Source organism: Fulmarus glacialis, unplaced genomic scaffold (genome assembly GCF_000690835.1).
Source record: "Fulmarus glacialis isolate BGI_N327 unplaced genomic scaffold, ASM69083v1 scaffold7326, whole genome shotgun sequence".
Taxonomy (NCBI): Eukaryota; Metazoa; Chordata; class Aves; order Procellariiformes; family Procellariidae; genus Fulmarus; species Fulmarus glacialis.
The window spans coordinates 142611-155353 of record NW_009216221.1 but is presented as its reverse complement, the minus strand read 5'-3'; the positions used below and the strand labels follow the sequence as shown (position 1 = coordinate 155353).

Sequence of the window (12743 nt, the reverse complement as noted above, 5' to 3'; positions counted from 1 at the left end):
GCATACTCTTTTAGTAATATCAGCCGTTGCAGGGCAACTTTGGTTTTTCTCTAGGGTAGTCACCTCGCTCCTTTGAAGCCGTGATGGGTACACAATGGAGAGGTCTTTAGCAACGGAAATCAGGAAATCACGCCACAATATGAATATGCAAGCAGTTTGGGGTGCCAACATCTTCATCATTAACATTGTTGCCAAACACAGGGGTGTCCAGCCATGCTGCAAACGTTTTTCAAATGTTCCAGCTTAGCAGCTACTCGGCACATTTCCTTCAAACACGAAATAGTTGGTAAGCAAGTTAACATTTGGCCTCTTGCCTGCCCCCCCACACAAAGAGCTTTATATGTCAAGTGTGAAAGCTTTAAAATGGAATCAAAATAAGATTATTTTTCACCCTGGATGGTAGGTGACAACATGCAACTCTTTACCTTTTCTTTCCTTTTCCTTTTTAGTCTTCCTTTTTAGTTCTTCATGCTGAAAGAAAGATATAATGCAACACATTTTTGGAAGACTAAGCATACGTTTGCTGTGCCAGGTCCTATCTACTGCATCCTTCAGCATGTTCCAAGGAAAGCATGCAAAGTATTTTAATTCTGCTGTACGCCACATAACTCAGCTTCTTAACTGCTTAGAGTGACTAGTACTACTACAGAGGGAGTAAAAACTATATATTTTTAATTATTTTGATAAACCAGTGGGGCAGTGTCGCTGATGTCATTTATTGTATCTGGTTTCAAGCTGAGATTGCTTCAAGGTGGCGTATCATTAGGGGTTTCAGTGTTTCTTCATGTTTCTCCCAGCAAACTTGCTTTTGTACCGATGAAAGAGGACTTCAGTCCTGTTGGAGTGACTTGCTACTCCTTCCCAGAACAGAATTTGGAAAATTTCACTTGTATAAAATTGAAGTTATTTCTTAGTTAAAACGCCCTGACTCATTTCTTGTTTTCAAGAAGAAATAGTTGGAAGATAAAGACTGTGAAAAAGAGCAAGTGGGTATTCTGTAGACTTAAAAGAAAGCATTACTTACAGGTTATAGCATTTTCACAAACTTTCTGTGACTTCCCAAACATTGAATGCTGTTTCCTTTAAACTCTTTTGGCCTGGAGTAACACTGTGTTCACAGTAATGTGTTCACTCTTTCTTCTCCCTTTTCATCCCGTGTTATTGATTCATTTTAAGTTTATAAAATATACCTTAGAAATGTAGAGATAAGGAAACATTAAATTTTTCCTTAACAGGGATGATGTAAGAGAAAATAATTACTGTTTATAATCTTGAGAAGTGAAGAAGAAAGATGATCTGCTGTTGTCTTCTGCTTCGCTGTTTCCTTAAAGATGATATACCTATGCTAACCATCTGTTTATTTCTCCTGCATTTGCTGGTTATTTATAGACTGTTCCGAAACTGGTAGGACTGGTGGAACGGCTCTCCTTGAATGGGGAGTTTCCATGCCATGATGTGGGGTTTTTTGTTAAAGTGTATTGGGAAGAAAATATAGTCCAGTTATTTATGATAAGAGCTATTTTATTTGGTGGTGTTTTAAAGCATCACTCTAGAATCCACCGTTAAGAAAGACTTCTTTTAGAGAGGAGAATTGAAGGGAGAAAGCAATTTTATTTCACAGATATGTAGGTAATTTTGCTACATAAAACATATCCATACAGAGAAAAAGTAAGTGTGAGTATTCCTTTAATATATAAGAACAAAATTAAGTCCAGTGTTTAGACAACTACTGTAGACAATTTGTAGAGAGAAATGAAGTCCCTATTGGAAAAATCTCTCAGCGGCACCTTTCTTTTAATAAATCTTTGATTACTGTTTTTTTGTTTCATGTAAAGAAACTTGCAATGTTTTGATAGTGAACATACTGTGAGGCATATTGACTAGCCTTTGACAGCATGCATTTTCAGAGTTTTATAGCGTATTTGCTGAGAGTAGCCATTGCTAAATCATTTAATTTAACATAACTGCACTTGGGATTCATCTGGTTTTGCAGTCTCCATATTACATTATGGGATGCCTGTAAAAGTTAGAGTATTCTTGTCAAATTTCTAGATGTCTTTTTTCTTTGTCATCTCAGGTAGGACTTTGAAGCATACCTCCTCATGTTAGGATTTCATGTCATTTTGCTTTCCTGTGCCTGCCTTTTTCTTGCAAAGGGTCTTAAATCACTGGGACTGCTGGATGTGAAGGCTAATAGCCAGTGGCTCGACATATAGGTAGCAACAGGTAAAAGCTGAATATCCTGGGGATTGATACTGGGGCCCATATTGTTCAATGTCTTCATCAACAATGTGGACAAAAATGTGGGCAAAAGTACAAAATGCACATTCTGCAAATCTGTTGATGACAGTAAATTACGAGTGGCTGGCACACTGATTGACGGAGCTTCAGTCTAGACAGGTCTTGAAAACCTTGAGAGCTGAACCAACAGAAACTTCATTGAGTTTCTGCATCCGGGACAGGGCAACCCCATGCATCAGTACAGGCTGGATACCAACTGCCTGGGTAGCAGCCCTTCTGGGAAGAACCTGGGGGGTGATAATGAACATCAGGTTGAACGTGAGTCAACAGTTTGGTCTCATCATATTAAAGCAAAATCACAGTTTTGCAGAAATGTGGCTGGCAGACTGAAGGACGTTGTCACACCCTTCTACTTGGTGCTGTTGAGCCAAATCTGGAACACTACATCCCGGTTTGGGTCCTTCAGTTCCACGGAAGTGCTGAGAAACTGGAAAGGTTTAGGTGAAAGCTACTGAGAGCTGAGGGCCCTGGAGCACATGACCTGTCAGAAGAGACTGAGAGAGATTATTTAGTTTTACCTAATCTGAAGAAGAGGAGGCTGAAGCATGGTTAGATAGCAGCCTACAACTGCGGAAGGACAGTAACAAAAATGATAGAGCCAAACTTTTCTTAGTAGTGCTGGGCAGAATAAAGAAGGTCAAGAACCACAAATTGTTGTTTGGCAGGATCAAGTAGGACGTTAGAAATCTTTTTGACTAGTGCAACACTGGAGCAGGTTACCCAGAGGAGACATAAAATCTCTGTCCGTGGAGGTTTTCAAGACTTTGTTAGAGAAAGCCATAGCTGACTTCATTTAGTGTTGGCAATAGTCCTCTTTTAAGATGGAGGTTGGGCTAGAGACCTCCAGAGGGAGAGTTGTTGGAGGGGGATCTCAAGCAACAGTTCTGCAAGCCTGCACATTTCCACATGTAAAATTTCAAGAAAATTTTATCATATTTAGAGAAGCTCAGTCTATTTGCAATACCCACCTAAAGTTAAATTATTTCAATATTACTTGGCTGTGCCCAACTAGTAATTTCTGACTGGCAAACAAAACCACAAATGATGGCAGAATTTAAACCATATTGTATAAAAAGTTAGCATTTTAAATTATTTGAAGAAGTTATCTCTTAATGTGTGAAAAATTTAAACCCGAATTAGATGCCTTTCTAAAACATACTGTGAAATTACACAAGAAATTCTAGGACTGCCATTTCTAGGATGTATTATGTGAGAAGTGTCCTGTGCTATGCAGAAGTTCAGATTAGATGATCCTGGCGGTGCCTTCTGTCTTCAAAAGTACGACTGAATTAATTCAGAGGCAAAACAGATCTCTGTTATGATTATGCTAGATGAGGATTGAAGTTATGGCATGTATTGTGACAATTATTTTTAAAGGATTCAAAATCAGTCTAGACTTACTTAATGTCTTGATGGAATAGACTGACTGAAAATTTTTACTTATCTGAAATGGCAGCTCCACAAAATGTAGTTAAGATGCCAGCAGCATGCATGGGAGAAGAACTGAAAAATGCTTAAGTAGAACATTTTCTATCCTGGTGACTAAAAGTCAAAATACAGCAGAAATGTTTGACTGCATAGAGAAGAAAAGAAAGAAGGAATATCCAGGTATGCTCCTGGACAGTTGGTGGCTCAGTTCACAATTAAATTGAATGTGTTGTCTGTCAACAAGATCTCATAATTGATGGATTGGACTGTCATAGAAGAGTGGCCTAAAAGGCAGAGAATAGGGGAAGAAACTGTGTATTTGAAGTACTAGGGGGGGGGTTGTTGGTTTTTTTTTTCTGATTTGAGAAACTGCTAAGGCCAAATGCTGGTTGTACAGCCTGGCTCCAAATACTCTTATCAACAACCCTTTTGTTTTCCATTACATCTGATTAAAGAACTCCGCCATTTCGATTTCATCAGATGTAAAAGTGCTCGGGGAGTCAGAGCAAAATTTGTTTCTTTGTTTTTGTCTTTAATGCGAACACACCTGTACTTTACCTTCCTTGTGCGTGATTTCTTGAGCTGTATGGACTCATTGCAGAAGGGAAGCCTCGGTGCCATCAGCCTCTCCTGACACACTTTGTATCCTTAGTTTCGGTTCTGTTCTTACCAGGTGTAATGATTTATTCATTGAGTTATTGTTTGGAAGATAGCTATATTCCTTTCCTTGACATTTAAGACAATCTACTTTCCTTGTTTAAGAGACTTGAGTAAGCTGTCTGCTTCTGAAGAGGATAATTGTTCTCTTTAATCTAACGACTGCTTCCTGCCTCCGATACGTGAAGAATTTAATCTCTTTTAGAAACCAGATCCCTGCCTTGTGAAAATCAACCCTGCTCTGTTGAAGTAAACAGAACTCAAACACGTGCTCAAACCTAACCATGAACTTCAGTGCTGCTTCAGCCACGATTCAGTTATGGCGTAGTGTATGTGCGGAGGGGAGGGTGTGTGGAATGTTTATGGTTTCGTACCTTGACTTTTTTGAGATATATCTTTTGGTTTACACTGGAGTCTGTGTGAAATACATTCTCAAGTCTAGTAGTGATCATTTTAAGCTGTTTTTCTTGAATGAACTCTAATTCAGTCTAGTTGCCTTTCTTCTCCTGTAGGTGTTCAGAAGTATAAAAAATCAAGCATCGATTAACAGTGGAAAAAGAAATGAAACAGGCACATTTACCACTTAGTTATTACAGTATATTGAATATCTGTGTGGGAAGGAGCACTTCAGTGCTCCTCTCTGTCTGGTACATCCTCAATGTTATGGAATTTATTCATTTCACTATTGTTAATGCTCCCATTTTAAAAGCACACAGGTTCAGTTCTGCTCAGTGCAGAACATGTTGGCCTCGGTCCAGGAGAATGTTTTACTTGTCTGGTCATCTGTAAACACATAGTCAGACTACTCATGCACTTCAATTTAAAGATGCACCTCGGTCAGGGCAAGAGTGCTCAGCACCTTTCCTAACTCAGCCCTCGTCACTGTCGTAGGTGAGCGGTGTGCAAGCAGATTTTTAAAATAAGAATTGACACGTTCCTCTTGGTAATTTAACTCACGAGACTAATAACCAATCTGTGGTTTGTATTTCTGCATCTTAACTTGTTCAATGCGTGTTTTATTTGGGGGGGTTACTTCAAGGTTATGGCAGGGGCACTTTGCTGCTATAATTTCTGTTGTGGAATGCAGTTCTTGTTGGAATAAGGTACATCATGTACTTCTACTCTTTTGTCAGAGAGCAGAAAGACAAACACGAATGATGGACTCGGTCCAGTATGCAGAATTTTGTGAAAGTCGGCAATTGAGTTTTTGTAAGTATTATAATGGCTGCACTGTATTAAGATGTTTGATTATTATTTCACGTAATAGAGAACACAGCAGAACCTCATGGTTTTTTAAAGCACTTTTGTTTCATCTGCAATAATAAAACTTTAATTTTTTTGTCCACATAACTCCTGGGAACAGTTTATTTAGTATAGTTTCAGGCTGTCAGGCAGACTATTTTATTTGAATATTTACCAAGCTTTCTATATGCTCAAATACCGTGCTGGTGGAGGCGATGGCAAAGATAGAACTGGTAAAGAGTTAATGGATTAAAACACCCGTACTTGCCTGAAGTCTGTCATGGTGTTGTTATAATCAGCATATTAGTAAAGTTTCATGGTTGCAGGTTTTTCGGAATGCATCTAAAATTAGAGAAGAGCAGCAAGTTTTGCTTTTATTTCCCTATCCACAGAGACACAAAGAACTTACTAAAGAGTCTTTTCTATTTTAAGCTGTAAGCTCCTGCTGTGGAATTTATTCAACATTAGCCAAATTCATCAGTATACGCCATTCCAACACTAATAACATGATGACAGAATTAGGGCTTTACTAGCACTGAAAACCAACTTACTAGAAGTACTTGTGGGCCACAACTATAATGAGCTGTAAATTAATGGGCTTGATCATGTAGCAAAACATCATTACAGAAGCGGTTAAGCGATGACTAAGGTTTTAGGTCAAATGTCAGAGAAAGTGAGGTGAAGGAGCCAGTAAAAATCATGACAAAACAGCACATGATCCTGCAACACAGACTTGAACACAATGGTGTCTTTAAATGAGAGACCTTATCTTGTTCTTCCTTTTAAATTCGAAGAGTGACTCATTTATGGCAAATAAATGACACATTTGAAATACTGTTCTGTATCAGCAAATGTCAGCAAATGTAGGAAAACACGTTTTGTAAGCATTTCTTTTCCTAATTCAATATGTTTTGTAAGCTTAGTTATAATTTGGCATCACACATCTGTGAGCCATTAGCTAAATGATACTTCAGATTAGGGTGACTTCAGCAAATGAGAGGTTTGTGATAAAGTCGTCTTTAAAACCCAAAAATTATCATCTGGAGACAGAACAAATAGAAATCCTAAATTTGCAAAATAAAATTGAATGTTGCTGACCAGGGGATTGTGATCTATAAAAAAAGTCTCAACAGTATTTTCACAGTGTTTTTAAATGACCATGTCTATACAGTTCTTTTCACTGACTTTTAATGTCATTAAAGAATAAGAGAATTACAGTGCTTAGAAAATAGTAGCAAGAGAAACTCATGCACAAATTCAATTGCATAATATGAACTCAACTAGACAGCGCATACTAAAGGCCATGCAGAACATTTGTTCAAAACTAGCACAAAGGCTATTTTTGCTTATATTCTTATATTTTGATAAAAATTGAATGTATTGCTATGTTTAAAGTAGTAAACCCTTTTTACTGTAATATAAATCCATGAAAACTGTGTCACAAGAGAATAAACCTGGAAGGGATTTCAAGCAGCCTGTTCTAACAATATATATTCATAATTACAGCTTCACATATTTCTGTGCTGTTTTAAAGACAAGCGAAAGAAAAGGTCCATCAAAGATCAAGTACTGCACGATTACAAATTTAAATTCTAGGGAACATTTTGTGGTCCTGCTATCACCTTCACACTTTTTCTCTTTCTTTTTTTTTTTTTCCCCCTCAGCAATCCTGTGTAGCTTTTTCATTCCCTCCTTAAAAAATAATGATTATTTACACCTGTTTTCAGTTTAATAGCTGACTTCCCTTTAGCTTTTTAGTCCTCATTGAAGACTGTCTCTGAAAGAGCTGGTTCAAGTGATTCTTCCACCTTGTATTTACTTCATTTTGGTTGTCCTGTCTTCACAAACAGCCCTCATTAAGATCTCTATATTACTAACTTCTTTCTGTCCAAGTCTCCACAGCTTTCTGTGATCAGCTTGTCCACCACTAACCTAAGTAAGATTGTCCGTTTTTTGGTTCTCCTGTGAATTTTCATGATGCTTTTTCAATTCCACCTTGGTATCTCTCGTTCCTCTTTTAGCGCTCTCAGCAAATATCATGTTTCTTTGTCCCATATTTTTCTCTGTACTTTCTCCGAAGTGATATCATCCATTAGCACTATGAAGTTCTCATTTTTCGGTTGGACTTGATGATCTTAGAGGTCTTTTCCAACCTTAATGATTCTATGATTCTATGATTCTATGAATGTTGATCATTTGCAGATCTACATCTATCCGTATTTCTTTATATCCAAAGCACATTTTAAAAACACTCATCTACAAATCATTTTGGCCACCGTGTCAGCACCTAATCCCTGCATGGTTAACACAATGACTTCCTAGTTCTTCTCTCCTTCTTCATTCGTCTTCGCTGTTGTTAACACAATTATATAATTTTATCTGGGCCAGATTTGTGTTGATTTCTTCTAGTGGTTTCTCTCATTCATCAAAGATGCGATGCAATCATATTATTTCTTTTACAATAATATATTCAAAATCAGGTTTGTCCCATCTACGGTCTTCTGAGGTAGACCCTTCCTTGTTCTGAAATCTCCTGTATGATTGATTAACTGTGTGTTTTTCTCTTTACTCCATGCTGCTTATGGGTCTCCAAAATGTTGTGTATGAAATAACAGTCTTTTCCCCACTAATTTAATTTTGATAATTCCTTCCTTGGCCAATCAAATCACATTCACTCCTTGTTTCACATTTGCAGTATTTTCTGTGACCGGAAAAAATACATTATTTTGGCCTACTTGTTGTTAACTTCTCCTTTTCCCCTTGTGATTTTGATTGACAGCAAAGAAAGCATCCAAGTTTCGTGACTGGTTGGATTGTAGCAGTATGGAAATAAAGCCAAATGCAGTTGCAATGGAGATTTTGGCATATTTGGCGTATGAGACTGTGGCACAGGTAAGGGAGTATACTCTACTGACTGAACTCTAGCTAAACAAAATTAATTAGTACTTGGATGTGCTTCAGCCTCAGGTAACTGTGTTGTAAGCCCCTTCAGTCACTATTTCCGCTAACCAAACTAACTGGATTCCTGTCTGTCTTTCAATTTACTGTATGACAGATGAGTACTATAGCGTATTCATCCATCTGGTACACAAATAGAAGTGTTTTACAATGGTTACAGAGGAGAGTGGAGTCCAGCACGAACTTCATTCAAGTCCAAACTGAAACCACATACTTTGCTATGTGACCTTTGGCAGTGCACCGAGGCTCATTCAACCCCATTGCACAATTGGATTAAAAAGCAGGATATCCTGGAAAACAAAATGTTACCTTAGTGCCAAGCTGAGCCCTCTTGGGTAGATAGATTACTCCCTAATATTTACAGAAGTGGAAAAGAAAGGTTCCTTAGGCTGAAATATCTCTGAATGATTTTGTTTTCAACTGAGAAACACTAAGAATAATCTGCCTCAACCCACAACTCCTATCTCTGTTCATTGTTTACAATGGCATTTGTAGTAAGTACCACGTCAGTAAACCTACCTGTTTGTCGGCTGGTTTTGCCCCTCCAGTTGGTGGACTTGGCCCTTTTGGTTAAGCAGGACATGGCTCCCAAAGCTGGTGACCCATTCAGTCATGCCATATCTGCCACCTTCATACAGTATCACAACTCTACTGAGGTAAATCTTGCTTTTTCACGTATTAACGCATTTTGTGTTTTACTGTTACATGTATTTGGTAGTTTGTTGCTTTCAAAGTAGCTGTTACTGAATCTGGTATTGATACAGACTTCTGTTACGGAGTTTATGAACATTGAAGTTATGGATTTAGATGGAAAGACATTAAATTATAGCTCCAAATGTTAAATTCTTAGCAGCATCTTTATATTTAAATGTAAATCCTCTTTTCTTGGGTGGAAATTCCTTCTCTCTGTATTGAAGGCTCGCTTTATTGCAGATTTGGAGATTGAAGTTGTCAACAGTGGCAAGTGCAGTAAGTGCTGTATTGCGTGCACTGCTGCGATACAGATATTATAGTAACCTCTAGAATGAGCAAATTTAATTCTGTATTCCGTCTCTTCTAACAGTAAATCTAAGAAGGCAATTTTTTTTTTTTTTTTTTGTGATTTGATTATATAATGGCTGTTTGACATCTTGCTTTTATAGCCACATCTCTTAGGGCAATCTACAAGTGTGAAGACCAGTCTTGACTCTCCTGAAAACACACCACCTCCTACACCCACACCCCCGGCATCAGCAGGACAGCAACATCTTGGGAAAACCCCATCAGGAGCTCTGGGGAATGGTGGAATTGGACAGGACTCTACCAAATCCAAACAAAGGAAAAGAAAAAAGGTATTTGGTGCACAAGCCTGAAAAAAAAGAAGAAGAAACCAAAACATCTTCCGGAAAGAACATGTCTCTCTTTAAATACTAATTTTAACCTATATCACATGTTAACTACCGATGTTTTTGTAGGGCCAAATGTGTGGTTTGGTGTTCTATCAGAACTAGGTTAAAGCTTCTCTGTAATGCCTGCAAACTGAATTTTGTTGCAGTAACAACTGCTGCTTCTAAGATTAGCTGCTCCTCTACAGCCAAAGCAGTAGACACCATCCCAAATAACCATCCCCTTCTCTGATGGTAGCAGCTAGCGCAGGTTTTGAGGGTCAAAGCGTAAGCAAAGTAGGCAAAGAGGTAGTTGTGATTTTCCTGCTCCCAGCAGCCTTAGGTGACTGCCTTCTTTGCCTATAACAACTTTACCTGACCTGCTTTATTTTTATGCCAGTTGGTTGCATTCAATCTAAATATTTGTTCACTTTGCATAAATTATGGATGTCTCATATTCAGAGTATGAAATATAAATATTACAATTCCTGTTCTTGATCCTCGGTATTCTATCTTAAAACCACCAGGGAACTAGATTTGATTAAATAAACTGGATGGGAAGCACTCTGTTAGTCATTTAGGGCTTTTTTGAAAAAATGTTGATGGCAGTACTCATTTTGCTGCAAAGCAATCGAGTGGCTTGTGATTTTCTCATGTGTGTTATTATTCTCCTACAACAAATACTCATTTTTCACAGAGTTTAACCAGTGATTTTTACAATGACAGATAGCAAAAGATGTATTTTCTCCTTCTAGTGTCATCACTGCTGTAGATACTCTAATACATTCAACTTTCTCTCTTCCCTTACTATATTCCATTTAGAAAGCCTTTAGTGAATCCTAAAAACCTCTCTGAAGACTTTTGCTTTTTCCTCTTCCTTTTTATCTTACATTTGATTATGTTTTGTTTCTGGCTGATTTCCATTATAGTTCCTAGGAACAAGAATTTAGCTGGAGATGTAGTTTTTGATACATTATATTTCACTAGTTTTGTGAGTTTATTTTAAATTCCCAGTGTTTGACCTAATGCCTTTTGAAATAATTCTATTCTAAAAAGTGCACCATTTTAATGAAATGTTCCCATGACTTATCCAATTTGGTTAGATATATACTGGATATAATTGAGGCATTGAGACAAACGAGTCAACTTCATGAAGAATGTTATTCTTAGCCCATGAAGGCCCAGTCCAGCTGAAAATATTTGAGTTTCACATTCCCTTTATGAACGTCAATCAGCAAGGGAAGAATCTGCCATCATATTATGAATAATTCTGTGTGTACATACACAGGCTCCAGTGGACGCAGCACTCTTGAAAATAAAACATTTTGTAAAAAATATCCCAAATTTGAAAGCATTAGTATATAGTGTAAGTGTATGAGGGTACTGTGTATGCATGTACATTAAATTTCAGTGTATAATTCAAGTTTTTGTCATTCTTAGTACATTCACTAATATAGTTTTCATGAATTTATTACCAAACAGCCATCATTCTGATAAGTCTTCTGAATTCTGGCAAGCAGCTGTGTCTAGATGGAGCCTAAAGGAGAAAAGAGTAACTTTTTCTTCTAAAATCCTGCGGATTTTTTTGTAAAATCAATGGACCAGTAGCAGTGAATTCTTATTTTTCTGATTTAGGGTCCTTAATCAAAAAAGTCATTTGAAATTTGAAAACATTCCAGTTTGAGGTAATTAAAATATTTTTGCATCCCTCTAACACCATTATGTCACATGTTTCATCTTCAAATTTCAATCTGATACTACTCAATGGCGATTTTGGTGTCAAATTGCTTTCCACTTTGGGTACTTGTTCAATATTTTCCCCACCCCTTGACATCATAATGAGAGTCTGAAATGTTTTAAAAATAGTTTCTGTGGTTATTGCAGTATGACTTATATGACCCTTTCATTTTAGTTTGAACATTTTCTGCTCTTTTCAATTGCAACATACAGCAGCACTAGGTGAAAGATTTAAGAGGACAAATATGGTGTTCTTTGGGTCTCTTAAGCAAAGTTCATGTAAAAGTCCTCTTTGATTTGTTAATAGCTTTTTTTCTCTAATGTAGTGTGTGGCAGCAATGATGTGTATCCTCAGGAAAAAAAAATTGGTCCATTTTATAAAGGTTTATTTTAATACTTTATGCACTGTAGGTCTGTTGTGTGTTTTTGATTTAGTAACAATTTATGTGTTTTTCTGTTGCAGAGCACTGCAGCCTGTGGTATAGAGGCTCAAAGCGATGCCATCCAGCCCAGCCACATCAGAGAGGCCATTCGACGCTATGGCCACAAAATTGGCCCCCTTTCCCCATTCACAGTACGTAATAACAGAGTTATAAAAAGTTATATTTATAATCTTAAAGAACTTTGATTTTCAAGTGGTCAAATGAAGAAGCTTTGGAATTGTTGAGAGCAATTTGTGGTGACTGTAATTTTCTTTATAAAAGTGGCATAATTCTCTTGGGAAATAAAACTTAGTAATTTCTGTCTCTTTTTGGAAAGACAAAAAAGTTTTTTTTTCTTTTAAATATTATTTTCTTTCAATTACAAATTATGCTTTTTTGTTAGTGCTTGAATTTTCTGTTTTTGCAAAGTTTAGGTTTACAGTTATTTTAAATTATATGTATTCCAATATGGTGAGGAGCACTTTATATTCTAAAATTAGTTGTGTGTCAGATACTGCTCCTATTGGAAGTTGAACTCTCAAGTGACACATTTATGGTTGGAGAAAGAAGAGAATGGTTTCTTTAGACAACTTTGAACCTCCACTAAAATGTAATAGAACTGAGCTTGTGGTAA

The 12743-nt window shown here is 37.1% G+C and overlaps 1 protein-coding gene across 1 annotated transcript in view; it reads left to right on the top strand.

The window, feature by feature from the left end:
• The window catches only part of SUPT3H (suppressor of Ty 3 homolog (S. cerevisiae)), a gene marked incomplete at its 3' end in the record, with an annotated part of 38669 nt that extends 26408 nt beyond the window's left edge, over window positions 1–12261 (top strand). The window contains 5 exon segments of the mRNA XM_009579229.1: window positions 5520–5595; window positions 8408–8520; window positions 9135–9242; window positions 9729–9917; window positions 12151–12261. Coding sequence (XP_009577524.1) covers window positions 5520–5595; window positions 8408–8520; window positions 9135–9242; window positions 9729–9917; window positions 12151–12261 — 597 coding nt within the window.
• Window positions 12262–12743: the final 482 nt, after the last annotated feature.